General features: G+C 43.9%; 1 protein-coding gene across 1 annotated transcript; it reads right to left on the reverse strand.

Annotated features, from left to right (window-relative positions):
- Positions 1-107: 107 nt before the first annotated feature.
- POGLUT3 (protein O-glucosyltransferase 3) lies at positions 108-25,193 on the reverse strand. The gene is made up of 8 exons (XM_055132793.1): positions 24,906-25,193; positions 19,669-19,866; positions 17,921-18,207; positions 14,563-14,779; positions 11,111-11,307; positions 8,058-8,252; positions 5,621-5,725; positions 108-3,078 (listed from the first exon to the last, which is right to left on the reverse strand). Exons 1-8 carry the CDS (start codon positions 25,114-25,116, stop codon positions 2,953-2,955), a joined length of 1,536 nt encoding a protein of 511 aa, XP_054988768.1. The 5' UTR covers positions 25,117-25,193; the 3' UTR covers positions 108-2,952.
- Between the last annotated feature and the right edge of the window lie 203 nt (positions 25,194-25,396).

Raw genomic sequence — 25,396 nt, forward strand, 5'->3', positions numbered from 1 at the left:
ATTGAGTGGCAGTGATGGAAGTTTTGGTTCATTTATTTAATGAAAATAGAATTAAAATGAGACCAATCCCTTTACAGAAATTCTGTGGTATAGGTGGTTACAATCTTTCTCAAAAAATATCTTTAAAGAAATTTATTTAGAAAATGTTCTTTATTATGTCCCAGGATATAAAATTTTGAATATAGTAGATTTAAGAGCATACAGAAAATATAAATATTTATTTACTACTTCTATCTTTTGTACACATCTTTTCCAAGGTCTTTATTTTTCTTAATTTTACCATCTGATTCATACTTATAGTAAAAACACTTTGCATATAATAGGAATAAAACAAAAAGTAAAAATTCCTCTCACAAACACCCTCCTCCTCATTTATTGGTGAGTTTCGTCTCAAAATTTGAACCACACATATGTGTGTATATTTTATACATCATTTTGCATTATACTCATTGTTGCATAACTACATTTTTTTAAATCAGAAAATTTTCACAAGAGGACTTTTAGAACTACTTCACAGTTTCAGTGAAGTTATTTTAGCTGTACTGTATTTGTTGATGTAGCAAAATCAATTTAGCCTATTCCCTAAGATGGCTGTTTAAGAAGTTCCAAGATTTTATTAAAGAACAACATTGCAACGCCCCCCCAAAAAACAAGTTGATAGTTTCTCTAGACTAATGCTGTTATCATGTTTACTTGTATATCCTCATTAATATATCCTATCCCCTTTGAAAGATTACATAATTTTAAGAAAATTGGAATAGTGAAAATAAGTAATATAAATGTGAACTAGGGAATAATTAATTCCCTAGAAATGTAAAGAATTAGGATTTTAGTAATTGCATTTTTAGCAAATTGCATTTGTGTCAGAAAGTCCTGAAAAACGAACATTTTTCAGGCTATGACTGAGCTGGTGGGCTGGAGAATCTTCTAGATGAAGGCTTCTCTCTCGAGCAGCTTTTCTCCAGGGACTCCATTTATCCAAGCATTCCCTTCCTTTTCCAAACCCAAAAGCTGTGTGCCTCAACTCACTTTGAACTTTTGGGCCTGTTTGGCAGTTGATGATAAAAAATATTTTAACTGGAAGATGTTTTCATCAAAATGCAAGTAGACATCAGGAATGGACTGGAAGCCAGGGTAAGTGGGAGGGAATGCAAACTTATTTTCAGAATCTCCACTCTGACCAGTCAAGGAACAGGATTTGGGAAGGTGTTTTCTTAGCACTTTGAGAATTGTCGGGTATTAGTTTTCCCTGGATAACCGACTTTGGTTGTCCAGGGAAATGTAGATAAACCCATGGAAATGTGCATAATCCAAATGTGGCTTTGCTTTTCCTTATTCATTTTTTAAAATTCTGAGGCTAGAGCAACAGTACACAGAGTAAGGTGCTAGGATTGCATGTGACAGACTCAGTTTGATTCCCAGCATCACATATGGTCCACCAAGTGTAGAAGGTGTGATCCCTGAACAGAGCCAGGAGGAAGCCAGGTGTGCCAAAAAAGTAAATAAAATAAAATTCTGTTCTTACTGCATTTCAAAAAACATGACTACTTTAAAAAGGTTACACGGTTTTCCACATTAGGGAAAGGTATCTATGAAGAGAGTTCATCTTTGTAGAATTTTTTGGGTAGAGCTTTGCACTGTAGTAGCAGCAAAGGACTACTCCTAGCTCTGTGCTCAGGAGTGAGCCAAGGTGTTGCTGGGATTGAAATCCCACATGCCTTGACTCTGGTACTATCTCTCCAGCCCTAAAGTCTGTCTTTTTAAACTGGGAGTGTGGATAGTGCTTGTTTTTGGAGTGTGTTCTTTAATGAGCTGAATCTTTTTGGGGGGGCGGTAATACAAGGAGTCTATCACAAAGTTCTGGGCTTTAAGATGGAAGTGTGAACTGTCCTCAAAGACTAAGAAAATCCCTGCAGATTTCCTCCTGATAACGAGGAAACCCAGCGGCCCAGAGCAAGGGCAGAGGGAAGAAACCTTCGGGGCCTCCCAGGGAATTCTCAGGAGCCTGGGCTCACCGCAGCCTGTAGAGAGGCCCTCAAGTGCCCCTTTAGAGAAGAAAAAGAATGAACACTGCCCACTGGCCTTGTTCTCTCTGAGCCATTCAATCTGCAGATAATGAAAGGCACTGACAGGAGGCTCTCCTTTACTTTGGGAACTCTGTGTACAAACAACCCAAGGAGATGGAATTCCTAGATAAGGCACTATTTCACTTGAAAATATTTTTGGCTTTTATGGCTGGAGTGACAGTGCAAGAGGTAGGGGGCTTGCACTGCACACGGCCCACCTGGGTTCACCAGTTACCCAGGGAAAACTAACACCAAACAATTCTTCAACTATTTTTGCATGTGGCAAATCTGGCATTCTATACATTCTCCAGAAAAAAAAAAAGTGAGGCCATCATACAACTTACTTAGAAAGAGTAAGCATCAAAAAATAGCCCCTCCCTTCTGGGTGAGGTGTAACGACAATGTAGGCCTGAAACATGACTATTTACAGTGCTGGGCACCGGGGTGCCGAAGTACAAAAAATTACTTAAATAGAAAATAAATTAAAACTTCTCCCTTGAGAGTCTTCTTGTGAGCTTCCATGCAGGCTGGCTATTACTGGAGTCATCAGCAACCTGCAGGTGCAACATGCAGCACACGCGGAGCTGCACAACCGTGTTCACTGCTGCTAATGAGATGGAGAAGAAGGAAAGCGGACAAAGGCAAGGAACAAACCTCTCACTCTGATGAGGGCAGTCACTGCCAGGCCTCTGTCTCCTCAAGCTTCTCTCCCCACTGTCACTCCTGTGCTTTCCGCTAAGAGACACTGTGAAGCGGAGAACAAGTCGTTTTTACTTAAGATAAAGGAAAAATCCAAAGCCACTTGGTCATCCTGCTTTTCCTTGGCTCAGTCCATCCATGCCTGCAGAAAGGCCCCCCGAGACAGTGTCTCAGGCACTGCCAGGCCTCACAGCTCTTCTCTCGCTGGACTTCCCTCGTGGCAGTGGCAGGTGGCGGTGCTGTCTTTAGGCTGGGCCACAGGCTCCATCCCCTCTCGGATTTCCGGCTTGCTGGACTGGCGGTCAGCGTACATCTGAGATGTGTTTGGAAGCAGTCAAGAGGTGAGTCCCCACAACGTGAATTTCTCCTCCCCACCCCCTGACTTGTGCTGTTATTTCTAGTCACTGCGGGGTCTTCAGGCTCAAACTGAAGGTCTGATTTATTCAAGTTCGGAAATTACATTAAAAAATAATTTTATTGGGGCTGGAGCAACAGCACAGAGGGTAGGGCATGTTTGCCTTGCACGCAGCCAACCTGGGTTCGATTCCCAGCATCCCATATGGTCCCTTGAGCACCATGAGGAGTGATTTCTGAGTGCAGAGCCAGGAGTCAACCCTGAGCATCTCTGGGTGTGACCCAAAAAGAAAAAAATAATAATTTTATCATGATAATTTTATTTTTCACTAGTGCCAGATATCGAACCCAGGGCCTCACACATGCAAGCAGGTGTTCTTCTGAGGCATATCCCTGGCTTAACGTTACAGTAATTATTATTGGCACTAGTGTACTATTTTGTCATCCCGTAGGAAACCCCATCTACAACTTCGGTGTAGGTAGGCAGCTTTTACCAAAGAGATGCCAAGCATTTCAACTTGAAAAAACAGTTCTCAGTATCTGCTCCCCGCTTGCTAATAAGTAATTAACTTTGTTGAATACCAAAACATGGAAAGATGATAAACGCCTCAAAATTAACTTGGTGGTCTCACAGCTTCACCATCATGCTCTCTTTAAGCCTAAAATCATTTACAATTTTACCTTTTTAATTTTAGTAGGTTTCTTATTTTTTTAATTTATTCTTTTATTGAATCACCATGTGGAAAAGGTTTCTTTAAATTATAGTGTTTTCACAGGGGCCACTTGGTCCATGGGGGGCTGGGAGTAGCTACTGTGGGTACCTCACACAGTGCAGGTGGATCGGGGCCTGGGACCAGGGTGGACCTCAGGGCTTTGCATATGCTGAGCATATGCTCTGACTTGAGCTATCGCCTTAGCCTCATACATCTAAAAAAATTATTTATGAATATTTTGGTTTTGGGCTCACACCTGGCTAAACGCAGGGCTTACTCTTGGCTCAGGAATCACTCCTGGCAGTGCTGGGGGAATTATATGTGATGCCAGGGTGCAATGCAAGTACGTCCATCCCTGCCCTATCTCTCCTGCCCTCTCACACATTTTTACAGTGGCTGGCCTGTGAAATGTCCTCCCACTGAGGCACTGACAAATGCTCCTGTCAACAGATATTTCCATCCAACGAGTCCATGTACACACAGCTTCACATCACCAACTGACCCAGACGCAGCAAGACGCTGACACGATTCCGTGAGCCTAAGTAACATTTCAATGGGAGAAACTCCTACTATTCAAATTAAATCCAGGGCCAGAGACATAGTTTATCAGGATGGGGTGAATGCTTTGCATGTAGGAAACCCAGGTTTGATCCCCCTCAGCTCCACCAGAAGCAACTGCCGAGCACTAAACTGGGAATAGCCCGTGAGCACTGCCAGAAACAAATAAGTAAACAAAATTAAAGCTAAACCAGCAGAGGGAACAGAACTCACTTAAGGTAAAGATTGCTGCTAAATAGTGTGATTTATCATTGTTATTTTTCTGCAAAAGGATAGTAGCTACCAGCACTTGAGAAAATCTACCTTTTTTCTGCCCACAGAACAATAACGGTTGAGGTAAAGTGAAAGCACAATTTCTCTTCCCCCAGGTGCCAGGGACTGAATCCAGGCCATACACAAATAAGGAATGTACTTTACCACTGACCTACGACCTCCAGCCTTACCAGTATCATTTTCTTACCTTTTTCTTTCTGACTAAATTTTACTGAGATTAGTCACGGGAGAGTTACTTAAAGAGCCTGATGTTTGATTCCCACGACACAAGTGTCCTTCCCTACTCAGCCCCAAGGGGTTACAACAAGGTGTTACTATAATTTTCATTTACTTTGCTTTATATAGTAAGCTAAATATTTGCTTTCCACCCTGGACTGTGAGAGGAAAAACATGCATCTTAAAAAGAACAAAGAGAAGGGAGGCAGAACAACAACAACAAAAGAACAAAGAGGTAGATGGTTTGATCATTTCTCTGAGCACCAATATCGCCTTCCTCCCTCCCTCCCTCCCTCTCTCCCTCCCTCCCTTCCTTCCTTCCTTCTTTCCTTCCTTCCTTCCTTCCTTCCTTCCTTCCTTCCTTCCTTCCTTCCTTCCTTCCTTCCTTCCTGTGTCACACCCAGTGATGCTCAGGGGTTCCTTCTGGCTCTGCACTCAGGAATTACTCATGAAGGTGTTTGGGGAACTATATGGGATGCTGGGAATCGAACCCGGGTCAACCGCGTGCAAGGCAAACGCCCAACCCACTGTGCTATTGCTCCAGCCCCTGAGCAGCACCATTTCCTAAGACTGCCTGGAGATAAAAATATGACGCCCTCACAGGGACTAAGCACCAGTTCTTCCGGCAGGCTGGTGCTCACCTCAGTCAGATCCCACAGGCTCTTTGGAGCCTCTTCTAGAAACAGGGTCCTCAGGCCAAAGTACGTGATCTGAGAACATGACCCTTCAGCACAAACTAACCTTTAGGACTCTGTAATAGTAGCAGTAAAGCCGGTGAGGCTGCAGCAGGGCCCGCGCCGTCAACTGCCCTTCTTTGGCAATCTTCTTGGCTTCCTCATCATTTTCCTAAAAGGTTTCAAAGGGATCGATGAATGGAATTTACTCCAGCAATACCTGCCATGACCACTATGATGATCACCACCTCCACGATCACCACCACCCCACCCGCCTGCACCTCAGCCCCAAACACACAGACAAAAGCTAAGAATGAAGGTAAGGTGGGAAAGATGTGCGGTGGACTAGGACAGCCTGGGAGAGACGGAGCATGATGGAAGTCGGAAAGAAAAATACCATGGAAACAGAGCAGCTACTTCCTACACTGCTCTGTGTATGGAAATGGTGGTAGCAGCTTGGACCCTAAAACACAGGCATGATAACTATCCTGCTACCTCAATGCATCCCCCCACATGCAGACTCTCATTGGACTATTCTGATTCTTTCTGAGCTCCCAGGAAGTTGGGGGCTCATCACCTGTTCCCTTGCTGCTTGATACTAAAACTGCAATCTAGAGAGGCCTGAACCATACTATAGTGGGGTATAGTGGGGTACGCCTGCCTTGCATGTAGCCCACCCAGGGTTCAAATCCCAGTATTCTGTATGGTCCCCAGAGCACTGCCAGAGTGATTTCTGAACACAGAGCCAGGAGTAACCCCTGAACATTGCTGGGGGTGACCCCCCTCCAAAAAAAAACCCATAAAAGTCAGTAAAATGCAAATTAGAATAAAACCATCAGATGTCATATTATAACCTTGTAAAAACTTCATTTAAAGAGGCAATGGGGGCCCAGGGATGGTAGAGAGCGAGCCTTGCAGGCAGGATCCATCCATGCGACCCCAATAGTACTGCCATTTGGGACCCTCAGCAACACAATGAAGTAGGGGATTCCTGACACCACAACAAAGTGTGTGACCCCTGGTCACTGCAAATACAACAGCCAAAGCAAAGGGGGAAAATACAAATAAAAAACAAATAGCAGGAATCAAAAAGTTGCCTCAAAATGTACTTCATTGTATTCTGCAATTTAAAAATGTAGTCCTTCAGTTTGCAGAAAAAAAAAATCAGCCACAAGTGCATCTTTTCGTTCTGGAAATAGTGTTTCCAAAGACACTTCAGGAAGACAGCTAATACTTTACCAGCTAATACACAGAAAAAGCTACTAAATAATTCCTTCTGTTTATAATCACTGTATCATTGTCATCCTGTTGATCTTCGATTTGCTCAAGTGGGCCCAGTAACGTCTTAATTTGTCCTAGCCGTGAGATTTTAGCAGCCCCTTTTTTCTTGTCCTTCCCAATGGTGCCACATTAGAGGCTCTTCAGGGTCAGGGGAATGAGACCTATCATTGCTGCTGTTTTTGGCTTATGAATACACCACGGGAAGTTTGCCAGGCTCTCCCGTGTGGGCAGTAAACTCTCGGTAGCTTGCCAGGTTCTCCAAGAGGAGAAACTAGGCTAGGGAGCGTGGTTTTATATTTAGGTTTGATATTGGTCTTTGAACCATTCTTATTTGACATTTGTGCATGGCTTTAGAAATTTAGTCATGAATAACTCTGTAATTTCATGGTGACTAAATAAAATTTTTTATTAATTAAAAAAATTTAAAAGAAAAACCATTTTATAGTATAATTATGTTTCATTTCTTCTCATCTCTATCCTTTCAATATCAAGTAAAAATAGTTTCCAAGGCATATTCTATTTATAAAGGGTCACATAAATGATTTTGCCTCAGGCACCCAATTATTTGTTACCAAATACTGCTTCTCAGAAACAAAGTAAAGTCTTATAATGAAAGGATACATTTTTAGTTTCATAAAAACACAGTATTTTTAAATACTGTGTTTAATACTGTTTTAGTACTTTTTAAAAATACTTTTCCTTTTGAAAAAAGGAATTCTTATTTGATGAGGAACATGATTCTTGGGATGCTATATAGCATGCATCCATTATAGATTTGTGCCTCTCTGGTAAGTGGGGAAAAGAAATAAAGAGTATCATGGTTATATTAAATGTTTTCCTGTCCATAAGGCACTTTAAAATCTGTAATTCACATTTGGTATGTTCTTGCTTTCTGGAGTGCAAAAATTTAGTGATTTTTTTTAGGAAAAAAAGGAAACCTATAACCCCCAAAAATGCTGACAGAGATGTCCTGAAATGATCCTGATGGTGATTCTTAAGATATTTCAAGGAAACAGAGTTTCCAATATAACATTACTTTGGGCTAAATAATGCCAAACTAAATTGTATTCAGATGGAATTCATGTAACTAACACTGGAGAAACTGCTATTGCCTAAAGGAACTGAAATTTGGGGCTGGAGAGATAGTACAGGTTGAAGCAAATGCTTCACATGAGGCTGACCCTAGGTTCCCCAAAAAGAAACTAAAATTCCAGAAACCGTACCTTGGCCCATTTAATTTTCTCCAGTAAATCACTAAGATTTCTTTTAACTGGAACATAATGTTTCCAAGGCTCTAGTGCAAGATAGAAATGTTCATAATATGGAGAGTCCTGCTTCAGAACCAGACTGTCACCCAGCATGAGATATGGGTATCTGTAAGCAGCCACCGTCCCATCCACATTCACTTGGTACTTGTACTAAAAGATTAATATAGACATAAACAAACATGTTAAGTCATTTATTTCTCATTAACACTGTCATTTCAAATTACAAGATAATTACTAATTTCTAGTTTGATTGTTTAGGAATATCTTTTATTTTGTAACTCACCTTTTTTATTTTTTATTTTGGTTAGCAACTTTTAACAGATCAATTTGAGAAATACAACACATTTAAACATAAGCTAAAAAAATAATTTTAGGAAATAGGAAATCATCTTTCAAGTATAGAATGAGAACTCAAATTTCTATAGATAAGCAGAAAATTATTTTCAAAAGTTTCCTATTTAGTAAATCTGAATTTTTACATTACTCATTTTTGCTTTGGACCCAAGGCATCCTCTCCAAGGTTCAATTTTAGAGTTATAACTGTATCACTGTCATCTCGTTGTACATCAATTTACTCGAGTGGGTGCCAGTAACGTCTCCATTCATCCCTGAGATTTTAGCAGCCTCTCCTTACTCATCTTTCCCAACAATTGGAAGTCTTTTCAGGGTCAGGGGAATGAGACTGTTATTGTTACTGTATTTGGCATATCGAACACGCCACAGGGAGCTTGCCAGGCTCTACCGTGCGGGCGGGATACTCTGGGTAGCTGCTGCTGGGTTCTCCAGAGAGGCATATATATTTATTTAAATATGCAAAATGCAAAAATTAATCAATTAATTAATTTAATTAGATGCTTTCAATGGGGCTGGAACTGTAGTCCAGCAGAAAGGGCATTTGCCTTGCACGTGGTCAACCCAGGTTTGATCTGTAGCATCCCATATGTTCTCCTGAGCACTGCCAGAAATAATTCCTGAGTGCAAAGTCAGGAATGACCCCTGAGCATCGCCAGGAGTGACCCCAAAAGACCAAAATAAATAAATTTTAAAGATAAATAAAATGCTTTCGGTGTTGATTGCTTAAGCCCGCCTCTGCATCTGGCTGGCCTGCAGTGAGAACCTCCCCTACCAGGGCCGCCCCCTCCCACCCCTTATGGGAGACAAAAAAAATTTTAAATACTAATAAGATACAGTGACACATTATCTACACTGTTTACTGATTTTTGAGAATTAATTAACTTTGATTTAAATTTCAGTCATTTTTCACACTTACTAACCTATTCAATTATAATATGTAAAAGTACCTGTTCTTCACAAATGAGAAAACTGGTGTTCTGAGAACATAAATCTCTATTATTTTATATTATTTTATTTATAGTATAAAATAGAAATAAATTATATTATTTATTTAAATTTAAATATTTAAATATTTAAAATAAATTTAAATATATTTATTATATATATTTATATTTAAATCCCATGTTCTTTTCAATATAACACACTATGATAATCAGGATACTATCACTGCATATTTTATTCACGAAATCACGAAAATCCCGTTAATCACCCATTTCTCCGGTGGGCTCGGTAACCTCTCATTTTGTCCTTTCCGAGATTTCAGAAGGCTATCCTTGACTAGGCCCTCCCAAGGATGTCGCACTGGGGGCTCTTTCAGGGTCAGGGGAATGAGATCCAGCTTACTGGATTTAGCATATGAATACACCATGGGAAGCTTGCAAGGCTGTCTCATGTGGGCAGGAAACTCTCAGAAGATTGTCAGTTTCTCCCAGAGGCAGAAGCAGGTTACATGATAGTCCAAAAGTAGTGAGTGGTCACAAGGTCAACCTAAAGTCAACCTGCAGCATATTTTATTAGTAATTAATTTTTTCTTAAGTAATTGCTATTGACATGGGATCTATGCTGTATTTACAAAAGGCACTTGAGACTATATTATGTAAGACACCTGTAGTCCCGATTAAAACAAATACAAAAGAGAGAAAAGATGGGGCTGGAGAGAGAGTACAGCAGGTAGGATATCTGCCTTGCACGTGGCTGACCCAGATTCAATCCCTGGCACCCACTATGGGTTCCTGAACACCATCAGGAGTTATTTCTAAGTGCAGAGCCAGGAGTAGCCCCTGGTCATCAATGGGTGTGGCCCCAAAACAAAGACCAAAAGAACAAAAGAGAAAAAAACAAAATAAATGCACCAAAGCCCTAGAATAAACCTTACTATATTTTGTATTAAATGTAGTTATAAGCTATTTGTATTTTTCTTTCTCTTTTTTTTTTTTTTTTGAGTCATACCCAGCGATGCTCAGGGATTACTCCTGGATCTGCACTACTCAGGAATCACTCCTGGCAGTGCTCAGGGAACCATATGGGATGCTGGGGATCGGTGCGAAAGACAAATGCCCTACCCATTGTACTATCACTCTAGCCCATCTAACTTATTTGGTAAACAAAGTTAACAACAAAAACAAAAACAGGAAATCACAATAAGATTGGTAATCTTTTTTTTTTTTTTTTTCTTTTTGGGTCACACCCAGCAATGCACAGGGGTCACTCCTGGCTCAAGCACTCAGGAATCACCCCTGGCGGTGTGCTCAGGGGACCATATGGGATGCTGGGATTCGAACCCGGGTCGGCCGCGTGCAAGGCAAACACCCTACCCGCTGTGCTATCACTCCAGCCCCCAAGATTGGTAATCTTTATGTGAGAACAAAGTGTGCCAGTTCACAGAACAGGAAAAATATGCCTTAGACCAACTCCTTAGCTGACTTTAAGTACGTTTGTCAATTCATATCCAATCAGAAGACTTGAAATTCTTACCTTACGGGCTGGAGCAATAGCACAGCGGGGGTAGGGCATTTGCCTTGCAGGTTTGATTCCCAGCATCCCATATGGTCCCCGAGCACTGTCAGGAGTAATTCCTGAGTGCATGAGCCAGGAGTAACACCTGTGCAATGCCAGGAGTGACCCAAAAAGAAAAGAAAAAAAAAAATTCTTACCTTAAAGAAATCAAAGAAACCAACTAATTTAGCTTTTCCAAGCTCCTTTTCTTTCTCTCGGAAAAAGAAATACCCTGTGATTCCGGCATCTAGGAGCTGCGGGTTTTCTTTGGACAGCTGCGCCAGCTGAAGCCTCTCCTCCCGGCTGTCCCGGCCTCTGAAGAAAGCTTTTTCTGTCTTATTGCTCCAGGAAGGTCCTAGAAGTGTGAGGGCATAACACATGTGATGATGAACTGCACACTTTTTTGCATGCTAAGTGTATCTCTACTCTGCCACTTAGGATGTTAAAGTATTTTTTAGCATTAACTCATCTTCTAGAGTAGATGCTATTTCCAAAGAAATGTGGGATCAAGTTTGAATTTGCTGAGATATTTATAAATTTCAGACTTAGGAAAAACAATTCTTAGAATGATCTCTCTCATATGTGTGGTTTAAAGAGATCTAGTAGTAGGGGAATATCAAATATCCAATGGCAATAGAAATGAAAAGCAGCAGAATTGGAAGGAGGAGAATTCTTTAGTCGGAAGCTTGACCCTGGATCATGGGTGAGGGGGCTAAGTTAGGGAAGGGAACACTAGGACAGTGGGGAGAGGGGAAGTGCCTGCCACAGAACAAAGGAGATAGTGGGAGGGAAACTGGGGACTTTGGTAGAGGGCAGTGGCCAGTGGTGAAGGGATTGGTGTTGAAACAATATATGCCTGAAACTGAATCATAAATAACTTTGTAACTTTGTAATTCTCGGTGATTCAGTTAAAAAAAGACAAACAGCTCTTTTATTTGCTGCATCTTATAAGGGAATGTTTTTGATTTTTTTTTTAGTTTGTTTTGGGCTACATTCAGCCGTGCTCTGGGCTTATTTCTGGCTCTGAGCTCAGAGATCACTCCTGGCTGGGCTCAAAGGGCCACATGAGATGGCAGGGATTAGACTAGAGCCCTAGCCGCTGTGCTACCTTTCCCGCCCCGGTGAGGAAATGCTCTCATTTAATCTGTCTACTAGTTAGAATTCACTCAAATACGGAATTTCTGTTGTATGATACAAGAACATATCTCAAATAATGTTAGGCCAAGTTCAAAGCAAAATCTGTTGGCCCATTCACCAAAGTACTATCTTCTTTCATCCTGCCTACTTTTTAGTTAAAAAAAAAATGAACCAGGATTTTGTTCTAGTTCTTTCTAGAGCAGAGAAGCCAGAACAAATGACAAAACTAAATAACAGCTACAAAGTTTGAATGCTAAAGCTGCTTCCGATTTTGAGCCCATAATTTTTGAATAGAGAGATGACTTTTCTATGTATGTGTTGTCAAATGCAAATATACAGATAGAACTCTACTGTTTAGTTATATTTATATTCTTGCTTTCCTGGAGAGGAAAATTCTGGAAGGATCATTTAAAATATACTCTACTATTCTAAAGAGAAGCCATTAGTTAATACATATCAGTACTGTGTTAGGTAAATCACCAAATAGAAACTAGCGGGGGTCAGTCTATAGCTTAGCATGCTTTTCAGGAAATCATTGTAAGTATATACCAAATAGGTTACTTTTATTTCATTCTTAGTTCCAAAAAATATCCACTTTTACTCATTAATTCTACCAAACCACAGCAAATATAAAAGGAAGTTATGCAGGGCTTGAATTTGTTTTTTAAGCTAAAAAACTTGATTTAATAAAAGCATATGTTCATAAATCCAATGCCTACAAAGAAGGGTGAGAAATTCAGACTTTAATGGATCAAAAGAGGCAGAAAGAGGAAAGGGGAAAATCCCAAAGTGGTAGGGCAGCGATTCAAAAATTATGCAGCTATTATAATACTGTGGCATCTTCAAGTAATTTTACCATATTAAAAGATTCTCTCACATCATTCAGTTATATAAAGGCTTTAGAAGAGAATTAAGTGACAATTTTACCAAATACATTATTTTCAAACTGAATTTACAAGTGGTCAATTTAAAAGAAGACTCAGGGTGAGTGGTATGGTTACAGTATAAATGTGACTGGCTTAATCCATGCATGTTTTATTTTTGGATTAGAAAAACTTTTTGGGAGCGATTATGAGTTGGGCCAGACCCAGGGGTACCCAGGCATGAGCCCTGGTAGTATATATATATATATATATATAAATAGTTCCAGGAATCAAACTGGGCCCAGCCTCATGCAAGGCAAGCACCCTAACCCCTGTTGTAGCTCTTGCCCAGGATTGGAAGAAACCACTCTAATGAGCAGTCAGAGGGGCATGTTTTACATGCTCCAGGAATTCATTTGAACCCCAACACTTTGTGGCCCCTGTGCATCACTGGGTGTCACCCAGGAAGATCCCTAGTATCAGCAGGGTGGGCCTGGCTGTCCCTGGCACTGCAGGGTTCCAGCAGCAGCATTGTGTCCTTGGGCCTTCACAGTGAACTGCGCCAACCAGTTGGCAGAATTTAATCATAAGTGGCCCTTGGGCACCCCTGAGCACTACTCGGGAGTTCCTCTTCACCCCCACACACAAAAAGTAACTATACTAAAGTTACCTTTACCTTGGCAGAGTCTCTTGCCCTCGAGCCTAGCTGTATTCCCCAGGGCCCCTCGGAGGGGGTGGACTGAGTTTTCCTTCCCGCCCTGAGCAGAGCCCCAGCAGCTGAAGACCTCTGGAACCCAGCCACAGCCATGCTCAAGGCCCCTCTCCACATGTTTGGATGAGCCTCGCACATGAAGGAACCAGCAAAGGAACCCAGGGTGTGGGACCCAGGGTTGAGATCTCCAAGCCTGCTCAGATTGGGACTGGGCCTCTTCTGCCCAGATCCCCCATTTTCCAGTAGCTAGGGGGTCACACCCAAGGACTGTCTCCAGCGCTGTGTAATCCCACCAATGGCGAATATCCAAAGACTGTAAAATGGAAGCGACATCTTATAGCCTAGTTCTCCCTCTGGGAGAACCTGGCAAGTTACCAAGAGTTTCCTGCCCGCATAGGAGAGCCTGGCAAGCTCCCTGCGTCATATTCATATGCCAAAACCAGTAACAATGATGGGTCTCATTCCCCTGACCCTGAAACAGCCTCCAATGCGGCACCGTTGGGAAGGATGAGGAAAGAGAGGCTGCTAAAATCTCAGGGCTAGGACGAATGGAGACATGACTGAGACTGCTCGAGAAAATCGACAATCAACGGGATGATGATGATGATGACCTTGGCTGGAAAATAAAAGTGGGGTGGGAGTGATAGTAGAGTGGGTAGGGCATTTGCTGGGCATGTAGCTGATCCAGGTTCTACCCCGGCACCCCATATGGTCCTTGGAGCCCACCAGGAGTGATCCCTGAGCACAGAGCCAGGAGTAAGCTGAGTACTTCTGGGTGTGGTCCAAAAGCAAACCAAAAGAAAAAAATAAGAATGAGCTACTTAAATATAAACTTACACTTTTTTCCTTTCCCCTTTGAATTTCTAAACTTTTGCTGAGAGAAAGAACTTCTGCTTACCTGTATTTCCCTGAATAGAGAGGAGATCATTGGTGACACCCCTCATAGCTTCAAGTGTGGAGTGGGTGATATCGTAGGTTGGAAGGATAATATCTTGGGAGTCCACAGAGCCACACCACGAAATGATAGGTAAAGGAGCTGGAATTTCATTGGCTTTTCTATGCTCCAAGGGCCAATCTCCAAGATTAACGTAAAACTCTAAATCTGGGAGAACGACCTAAATAAGCAAAAGGATAAGTATCAGTGCAGGGATGACTTTTGCTGTTGAGGTTAAATATTTCAATTCTTTAGCTTCAGGAAGAATTTCAGGAAAAAAAAACATTTAAAAATAGAAGAGGAAAGAATTCTTCTTGGTTGTCAGCAGAATCAGACCAAGGATGAATAGGATACAGGCAAGTTCATACCCAGTAAAAAACACTCCTACAGGGATCCCTGTGGATAGCCCAGAAGCTTAGAATGCCTGCGCTCAAGTTGAAGGCCATGAGTTCAATTCCCAGTGTCACCATATGACCGAGTTTGAGTGTGACAGCTCAAATATGAGCCACATAAGTATAAGACACTCTGAACTCCAATACTCTTGTATTCTGGCAGGAACGTAGTACAAGTTACAGAAGTATAGGGCAACATGAACCAGCAACAACCCAGGAAGAAAGCAAATCCGATATATAGGTCTGCCTATAGGACCGGGTACCCATGCTATGTTCATATGCTCCTACTAGGGCTGGTGGAAAGAGGACTGCTATTTAAAGTAAGAATTGACTAGAGCTACGTAGTCTGCAAAGTTCAAAAGTATCACTCATCAGCAAAGATGACTTTTGGTTTAAAAAACTTTGTAAAAAAAAAAAAGACACAACTATCCTCTTTCACCCTTAACTTTATTTGGTCAGGAGAGAAGGAAGAACAAGAGACAGTTGGTATTCTTTTCCTAACAGTTTTATAAATGTCCTGGGCTGGGAGGCAGCTCAATGGAACACATGTGTGGCACAGGGCCCCAGGTTTGATCCCCAGCACCGCATGGCTTCTGGAGCACTGCATGTAGTCCCAGTGCCCCCCCTTTTATCAAATACAAGTTTTCAAAATGTGGGAATAGGGGGCGGAGTTATATGCAATGAGTAGGGAACTTGTCTTGCATGCGGTCGACTCGAATTCAATCCCCAAAATCCCATATAGTTCCCCAAGTCGCACTAGGAGTGAGCTCAGAGCCAGGAGTAAGCCCTAAACACTGCCAGGTGTAGCACAAAAATCAAAAGAAGGGAAAAAAAGAAAGTAAAAGAAAATGTGGAGAGTGGCTGGGAGGAGAGTTGTCAGGGATGTAGAGATAGAAAAGCCTTCGGAGAGGTTTACTATGTATTCTGTGGCTGTAGCTGAAGTAACGCAGTGACAAGAGTGCTTAAGTTCATGTGTCTGGTAAATTCTCGCCTGTCTACGACCATGAGTGCCAAAGACCCCCATTATTGTCCTGGTGTCACTTCTAGTTGCCTCTTCTTCCCCTTCCCCCCTCTCTCCACTTGGAAACCTCACCTGTTATGTAAAGTTCAAAGGAATTCTGTCATTTTTGTCAATTTTGTCATTTTGTCATACTGCCCATTCCTTTGTATGCCATAGAGTGAGCTTATCTGGTATCTGACCTTCCCCCTCTGACTAACTCAGTTCCACGTCTAGCTGCACTCAAGTTGTAGCAAAGGGCACAATTTCATCTTCTCTTATACCTAAGTTCTATTCTATTGTGTATATACGTACCACAACTTCATTCATTCATCTGTCATTGGGCCCTTGGGCTGTCTCCAGATCATGGCTACTGCCAATAGTGTGGTGATAAACGCACATATGCAATATCTTTTTAAGTTAATGTTTCTGTGTTTGGAGATATATGCCAAGAACTGAAATCACTGGGTGATATGGGAGTTCTGGTTGTAATTTTTGAGATATCTCTATGCCATCTTCCATAGAAGTGGAAGCAGGTTGCATTCCTACCAAGAGTGGAATCATTCTCACAGCTGTCAATAAATCAGACTTCAAGGCCTAGAAAACCATAGCTCCTCCCAAATCCCAGAGGCCAGGATAAGTCTGATTAACATGGGGGAGTGGGTCCCTGTTTTCAGATGTCGGGCTTCTGGGTGTTTTGTTATATTTACTATGCACCAAAACAAAAGAATCTGATGTGTTTTATTTTGTTTTTGGGGATCACCCCTGGTTGTGCTCAGAGCTTACTCTTAGCAGTGCTCAGGGGATCATATGTGGTGCCAGAGATTAAACCTAGGTCAGCCTCATGCAAGACAAGTGTATTATCTTCTGTGCTATCTCTATGACCCCGATAATCTATTCTTTTATATATAGTAAAATAATCTGTCCAATCTTCATGTATGTTACAACCAATATAACATACACATTATGTCTCAGAGGCACTTACAGTAAGACAAAGAAAGTCTATTCTAAGTTTAAATCTTTCTGACATGAGAAGGAAAAAACAGCTGCAGAGAGTGAAGTGACATGTGAACAGTAGGTATTTCTGCAGGAACAGAGAACTATAAGAAGTGACCCAAGGCTGCCGGTGTCTGGCAGGGCCCAGCATGACTTGGAGACAAGTCCAGTTTGGTTCCAACATTGCATATGAGCACCACCAGGAGTGATCCCTGAGCACAGTGCCAGGATTAAACCCTGAACAAGGTCAAGTGGAAACCAACCCTTCCAAAACACAAAAATTAAAGGAAAGAGGCACTGGAGAGTTAGTTCAACAGGCTGAGCACAAACTCTGCATGCGTGAGGCCCCCAAATTCCAACCCCAGCATATACACTGTCCTGAGCACATAGCCAGGAGAATCTTGAGCATTGTCAGGCATGGCCTAAGCCACTCCCACCTCCAACTCCAAAAAAAAGAAAGAAAAAGAAAGGAAGGGAGGGGAAGGGAGGGGAGGGAGGGAGGGAGGGAGGAAGGAAGGAAGGAAGGAAGGAAGGAAGGAAGGAAGGAAGGAAGGAAGGAAGGAAGGAAGGAAGGAAGGAAGGAAGGAATTAGAAAAGAGATTCCTGAAGTAGAGAACTTACAAACATTCATATGGGGTTTTGGTTTGGGAGGAAGTTTCAGGAATCAGACCCAGGGCCTCCCACAAATAAGGTGTATGCGTGCTCTGTTGCTGACTCACGTCTCCTGCACCCGCAGGTGGGAGTTCTCTTAAGAGACTGACTCATTTCCACGCCTTGTCACTATTATTCTATTTCCACCCCCGTCACTATCATTTTAAGTAGTTAGACCCATTTCCACCTCCAATTCTATATAGCTAGACCCATTTCCACTCTACCACTAAGTGGATACAACAAAATAAATCACATTATCTTGCAACCAATATAATCATTTTCATACCTTTCTTGCCAGGGACAGCAAAATCTCATCAGAGAACATTTTGAAGTCTGTGTATTTCCCTAAATTTCTCCGGTAGATGCGGTTATTGAGAATCGTGTAATGAACAACGGCGCCCATTTCCCCCCCAAACCTGGCTGGGACTTCATTTAGCATCTGCTGGAGACTGATGCTGGGAAAAGGAGCAAAATCTTTCTCAATCTGGGGTTCTCTGGTTGGGCACGCAAGAGTTTTCTGCCAGGCCTGAGGATCTTCCTTCGGACACATGCAGTACTCGTGGTATACTGGTCCTACGGAAGCAACACATCCAGAAACAAGCACAGTATGCAAGGGTGATTTCTGTTCTGCCAAGAACACAGGGCGCCACTGATCAACTGTGAAAGGGGCACGTGAGAGCCATGTGGTCTAGCTCTTGCCTCTCAGAAACAAGCCACTAGGTAAACTAGGGTGTCCCGTGCCCGCTCCCAGGAAAGTTACTTGAGGTCAACAGCAGAAAAACTCATTTCTTATGACTTAGAAGTGGTTGAGGAACATTAAAAAAAAAACAAAACCCTTGCTTTTGTGGGGGAAGTTGGGTCACAACGAGTGCTCAGAGGCTCCTCCTGGCTCAGTGCTCAGGGTTCACTTCCAGTAGTGCTGAGGGGCTGCCCATATATGGTGCCAGGGAATGGGGTCAGATGCATGTAAAGTAAATAGCTTACCCACAGTAATATCTCTCTGGCCCTGATTCAATGGGACACTTTAAAAGTACTAAGAGGAAAAAAAATAAAACACTTATCTATAACTTAAAATACCAAAACTTTCAAAAATGAAAAGCAAAATCCTTTTTGAATATTCAAAAGTTGGAAGGTGTGATCACCAGAATTCTTATCCAAAAAAATACAATGGTAGGAATCCTTTTAGTAGAAGCAAAAGGTTCAATGGAAAATATAGCTACGCACAGGAATGAAGAACTACTTGAATGATTATCAACATTAAAAACATTACTTACAGCTCGTTAAACACTTTAAATTCCTTTCCTTTCAAATTTCAAGTTAAACTGGCTCCAGAAAGTATGCAGATTGTAACTTCTCTGCTAAACAGGACTGGCCCACTGTTGGAAGTTTGCCACAAGTAGGGGTGTGTGTGTGTGTGTGTGTGTGTGTGTGCGCGCGTGTGTGTGTGTTGGGGGGCATTAAGTTCAGTTAGGATAAAAAAAGGGACCACTATGACAATGATAGTTGGATAGTTGGAAATGATCACTGTGTAGAACTGAATGCTGAAAGGAGGTAAAGGGCTATATGATAAACTTTCAGTACCTATATTGAAAACCATAATGCTCAGGAGAAAAGAGAGAGAGAGAGAGAGAGAGAGAGAGAGAGAGAGAGAGAGAGAGAGAGAGAGAGAGAGAGAGAAGTGCCACAGAGGCAGGCTGATGTAGATGTGTGGATGTGTGTGTTTGGGGGGGTGCAGTGGTGAGAGGGAAATTGGGCACACTGGCGGCAGGAAATGCACTCTGATAAAGTGTTGGAACATTGTATGACTGAAACCCAGTCATGAACAAGTTTGTAACTGCATATCTCAAGGTGATTCGATTAAAAACTTCAAAACAAACCAAATGAAAAACCATCTTCTTTGCTAGAGTTGTTTTCCCGACCAACCAGCGTTTCCTGGGACCCCATATGGTCCCCTGAGCCCCACCAGGAGGGATTCCTGAGCACTGTCAGGTGGTTGCAGCCTTCCTAATAGTGTCCACATATAAGTCCACTCACCTTTCAAGATGTACGGAGACTGAGCCACGTGTTCATCACCATAAAAAACTTCTATCTTTAGCCCTTCACTCACACTTTCATACATCCTATATCGCACCAAAAATGTTCCATCATTCCTGTCCAAAGGCTTAGACACGTGAATACGAACTAATTCTTTAGGTGAAAGAGACTTGATTACTACTTTGAATAACGTTTGACCTGAAAGAAAAAATAAACAAATAACCTAAATTCATAATTTCACCATAACAATTATTGAGAATGGGGCCCGAGTGATAGTACAGTGGGTAAAGTACTTGCCATGCACATGGCCAACCAGGGCTCAATCCCTGGCATCCCATATGGTCTCCTGAGCCATATTAGGAGTGATATCTGAGCACAGAGCGAGGAGTAAGTCCTGAGTACGAGGTGTGCCCCCAAAATCAAACATACAACTGTTACTGTCACTGTCATCCCGTTGCTCATCGATTTGCTCGAGCAAGCACTAGTAATGTCTCCATTGTGAGACTTGTTACTGTTTTTGGCATATTGAATATGCCACGGGTATCTTTCCAAGCTCTGCCGTGTGGACGAGATACTCTCGGTAGCTTGCCGGGCTCTCTGAGAGGGGCGGAGGAATCGAACCCAGGTCGACTGCGTGTAAGGCAAATGCCCTATCCGCTGTGCTATTCCTACAGCATACAAAAAAAAAATTATTCTTGAGAGTAATCCCTTCTCTCTATAAAAGTGACATTTCCGACAAGAGTGAACAAAATTATTTTATTATTTATTTAGGTTTGGGGGCCATCCCCAGCTTTGAAACCAGTCTTGACATTCATGTCGAAGACCAACCTCTCCAGAGGCAGCTCTGGGGTGCCTGAGCCTCAGGGCCTCTCAGAAAACAGGCTGACTGGAAGTTTGGGCAGCTGTATGACCTGAGAAGCCTTCTGGTGCCTAGTGACCAAAGCACTCAATGTTCTTGCATTAACTGACCATGACGGAAGCAAGGCTGTGTGTGTGGAGCGGGGCTCTGGAGCGTTGCTCAGTGACCTGGGAGCCATTCCCAGTGGACTCGGTTCAGTGTATGCTAAGGTTCTCGGATGCGGGACTGTGTTGGGGAGCATCAGGGCCACTCCAGAAGGGCTGGGGCCTCCAGGACTGAGCCCCACCTTGCTCAGGGGACTGAACTGGGATCGGGTGCACCCAGGCATGGCCCCTAACTCCTGCACTATCTCTCCAGTTCCCAAGACAGTAAATTTATTTATTTATTTATTTGCTTTTTGGGTCACACCCGCCAATGCACAGAGGTTACTCCTGGCGGTGCTCAGGGGACCATATGGGATGCTGGGAACCGAACCTGGGTCAGCCGCGTGCAAGGCAAACGCCCTACCCGCTGTGCTATCGCTCCAGCCCTTAGACAGTAAATATATTTAATACAATTTCTGAAATTACTGTAAAGACTTTTATCCTCCATTCAGTGGAGTTTCTATTTTCTTCTGATCTTCCAGATTTCTGTGTTCTCCTGTGGATCAAGAGGTGTTTCTTTCGTTTTGCAATAGTAATGTACTGACATAATCAAGTATCAAACACATACTTTTAACTTATTATTTAGGGAGGGGCTGGGCCCACTCTGAACGATGCTGGGGATCATGTGGTGTAAGAGATGAAATGGGGATCGCTCCCGCCCTCTGAGTGATCTCTCTGACCCCTCATGCCTGCTTTTACAATCCTATAACAGGTGTGACAAAGTATGAAATAAATTTGCTACAGTAAACTATAACAGTTCACTTAATTATCATTTTCAAGGCCAGTAACTTAATGTGAAGCTATTTAAATGCTGGCCACTTACCTAGAAGGTTTAAATAAATGATTCTTTGTGTATTTCCACCTGATTCCATGAAGGTCATGTGATGGGGTTGACTGGGCAGGAGTCGTCCCACATCTGGCTAAGTTCAGGGCTTACTCCTGGCTCTGCCCTCAGGGATCACTCCTGGCAGGTTGGGGGACCATAAGGGATGTCAAGGATCCATCCTGAGTCAACCGTGTGCAAGGCAAACCCCCTCCCCATTGTGCTATCACTCTGGCCCCAGTTAGTCCTATTTTCTGCAAGTTGGTATTTTAAATAAGCAGAACATATATATGCATATTAATGACAGTGTGATTTGGGGAAACAAGGTGGACTGACTAGCTCCAAAACATCACTAGCTCCAAACACTTATTTTCTTTTGTTTCCTTTCTCTGTGTTTTGTAGTGTTAGGGGTCAAATCCCAGTCTCATGCTTTGGCGTAGTGCCACATCCACACTTCATTACTTATTCTTTGTTTCTAGTGTTTGGGTTGCACCTGGCGGCGAGTGGGTACAGTAGAATGTGTGTACCCACACTTCATTAATTTTTCTTGTGGGTTTGGGGCAACATCTAGCAGCAGTGCCAGAAGCAGTGCTCAGGGTTGCTCCTGGCAATGCTCAGTGCACTCTGCAATACTGGGGATCCAACCTCGGCCCCCCCATATGAAAAACATGTGTTCAACCCACTGAGCTGTCTCTCTGGCCCCAACACTTTTTTTTTTTTTTTGGCTTTCTGGGTCACACTCGGCAGTGCACAGGCTCACGCACTCAGGAATTATTCCTGGCGGTGCTCAAGGGACCATATGGGATGATGGGAATCGAACCCGGATCAGCCGCGTGCAAGGCAAACGCTCTACCCGCTGTGCTACTGCTCCAGCCCACACTTTCATTTTTTTAAAATTGAAAGTATAGTTCTTTCAGTTACACTGTTTTCTCTAAAGCAGCATTAAAAATCATTAAAAATCACTGGAGCTATAATAGAGCGGGCAGGGTGTTTGCCTTGCACACGGCTGACTCGGGTTTGATCCCTGGCATCTCATGTGGTTCCCTGAGCACCGCCAGGAGTAATTCCTGAGTGCAGAGCCAGGGGTAACCCCTGAGCATCGCCGGGTGTGACCCCCAGAAAGCAAAAAAAAATTACATATATGTAATTTATATATATATATATATATATATATATATATATATATATACTGCTTTTGGGCCACACACGGCGATGCTCAGGGGTTACTCCTGGCTCTGTACTCAGGAATCCAGGTTGGCCGTGTGCAAGGCAAATGCCCTACCCGCTGTGCTATCACTCCAGCCCTTTTTTCAATATATTTTTAAAGTACAATACAGCCATTACAAACCTGTATTTTACCTGTCTAGCTATTTTCAAAGTTCTAATACCTATGACACTGCTGGTGTGAAGCTAATGCTAGAATCAATGCAAAATAATAATGATAACCAGAACTTTAATAGAAAAGCTATTCTAGTCTCATCAATGGGGGAAAAATGAGAGTACAATGCCAAATTATTTCAAATGAAAGGAATGTGAATTCTCATTTACCCAGGGGGCTAACATAATGGAACAGAATTGAAGCTCAGTTTAGCTTTTTTGTTCCACAAATTGAGACCTCAAGCACCAGACTTAACTGAAGAAGGCGGTGACTGTGCAAAGGGAGGTGGGACTCTCAAAGTCTTACCGTTAGAAAAAGGGAAAATTTAGAAGTTTTGACTTGGAAAGAAAGCAAAAGCTTGTGAGTTTAGGGGGTGTTTCACACATACCAGGTAAACACCAGTCAGCTTGGCTATACTGTAGCCCCAAAAGCCTTTTTAAAAAGTCCTCTTGATGGGGCTGGAACCATAGTAGAGCAGCTAAGGCACCTGTCTTACAGGAAACTGACCCTGCTTCGATTCCTGGCAACCCATATGGTCCCGGAGCACCACAAGGAGTGACTCAGGAGTGCAGAGGCAAGAGTAACCTCTGATTATCCGAGGTGTAGCCCCCAACAAATAAGAAGCCCTTCTGAGAGATGGTACAGGAAGTGGCACTTGCCTTGCACCCAGCTGACCCAAGCCGCACATATGGTTCCCCAGGCCCCAAGCAGGGTTGATGCCTTGAGCACAGAGCCAGGGGTAGGCCCAGAGAACGGCCACATGTGGCCCCAAAACAAAAACCAAACTATTAAATCAAATTCAAATTTTAAATGCTCTATAAGATTTGTTATGTGCCAGTATCCAAGTTTGATGTTTATACATGAATACATTTCTCCTATTTCCTATAGAATTTTGTAAGATAGGTATTTATCATACCATCTTACGCTTAGGAAAACATCTCCAGTAAGTCAAGTGACTCCAGTAAGGTAAGGTCACATGTAATAAATAGCTGAGCCAGTATTTGAATATAGCTTGAATTCTTTCAAAGTCCATCCTCGATCAACGTCTTGGAGTGAGTCATGTTACCACACAGGTTTGCAGAATTCAGATCTGCAGATACGCATCTGGGGATGTGGCTCAAGTGACAGGGCCCATGTGCTGCATTGCATGCCTGGGTTTGATCTACCGTGGCACATACACATATTTTCCCCAGAATCACCGATCGCCGTGTGCTGACTTACCCACTACAAAAGTCTTCCTAACATTACTGGCGGAATATTCTTGCTCTCCTAGCACAGTGGAGTCATAACCTCACTTGTCTGTTTTAAGTTATAAAGTGATCAGGAAAAGTATAGGGGGCGGAGCGATAGTACAGTAGGTAAAGCGCCTGCCTGCCTTGCACGCAGCAGACAGGGTTCGATTCCCCGCTTTTCACAGGAGCATCGGAGCATCGCAGGAGTAATTCCTGAGCCAGGAGTAAACCCTGTGCATCGCCAGATGTGTGTGTGTGTGTGTGAGAGAGAGAGAGAGAGAGAGAGAGAGAGAGAGAGAGAGAGAGAGAGAGAGAGAGAGAGAGAGAGGAAATATACTCTAAAGAGTTAAATTTAGACTTAGATTTAACGGATTCTTAGGTGTGGCCCCAGGTCCCAAAACTGAAAAGAAAGAACTCTAAGAAAACATTTGTAATGGAGCAAGCAAAGCTGCATTCCAGGCCCTCGGGCTGGCCCTCGCCTACCGCCCGATCCGGGCCTCTCCGGGGTCCGCACGTGGAGGCGGACGGGCCGGTCGGGGCGGTTCCCGCACGGGTCCGCGGGGCCGCAGCACGTCTCCCGCCGGTGACTCACACAGGTCCCTCGGTCCCTCGGTCCCTCACCCCGGGGGCTCATACATTCCTTCCTTCCTTCCCGCACTTGGGGAGGCTCCCCTCCCCGCTCGGTGTCCGCGAGGGCGGCGAGGGCGCGGGGACCGCTCCCGGGCCCGGGGAAGGCGCCACGCAGGCGGCGGGCGGGGTCCGGGCGGCGGCGCTCGCGGGGCCGCGGGGAGCTGCGCGCTACCTGGGGGCGATCGGGTGAAGTTCTGCCCGTCCGCGCCGACGGCCTGCAGGTAGAAGTAGCGGACGGGCACCACGACGGCCGCCTGCAGCCCCGGCCCCCACGCCAGGCTCCGCCGCGCGCTCGGCCGAGCGTCTGGGGCGCCGGCGGCCGCGGGCAGCGCGAGAGTCGGCAGCAGCAGCAGCAGCACCAGGGTCCGCGCGAGGGGGCGCATGGTCGGCGGCGCCGGGGAGGGCGGCCAGGGCCGCGGGCCTGGGTGGGCGCCTCCCGGGGGCGGGCCCGGACGCCGCCGCCGCCGCCGCCTGCCCGCCCCCCGCGCTCCTCGGGCGGGACCCGGGCCGTGCGCGCGGCCGAGGCTCGGCGGCGCGGACCACAGAGGCCCAGCGCCTTCACCCCCGCCCGCGACTTGCGGACTAATGAGGGAACCGTTTTCGGAAGACCGTGGCACCCCCCCCCCCCGCCCCATGCCAAGACCCTCGAAGTTGAGCGCATTT

The sequence above is a fragment of the Sorex araneus genome, chromosome 3, assembly GCF_027595985.1.
Source record: "Sorex araneus isolate mSorAra2 chromosome 3, mSorAra2.pri, whole genome shotgun sequence".
NCBI lineage: Eukaryota > Metazoa > Chordata > Mammalia > Eulipotyphla > Soricidae > Sorex > Sorex araneus.

Bases quoted from the DNA above. Each gene is read 5' to 3' on its own strand.
- POGLUT3 (XM_055132793.1), bottom strand. From the start codon at position 25,116: ATGCGCCCCCTCGCGCGGACCCTGGTGCTGCTGCTGCTGCTGCCGACT. The intron at 14,780-17,920 runs GTATGAAAATGA...TTGCTTATTTAG, and splicing joins TGCTGTCCCTGGCAAGAAAG to GTCGTTCTCCCAGATTTAGA. The intron at 11,308-14,562 runs GTAAGCAGAAGT...TCACACTTCTAG, and splicing joins CTCTATTCAGGGAAATACAG to GACCTTCCTGGAGCAATAAG.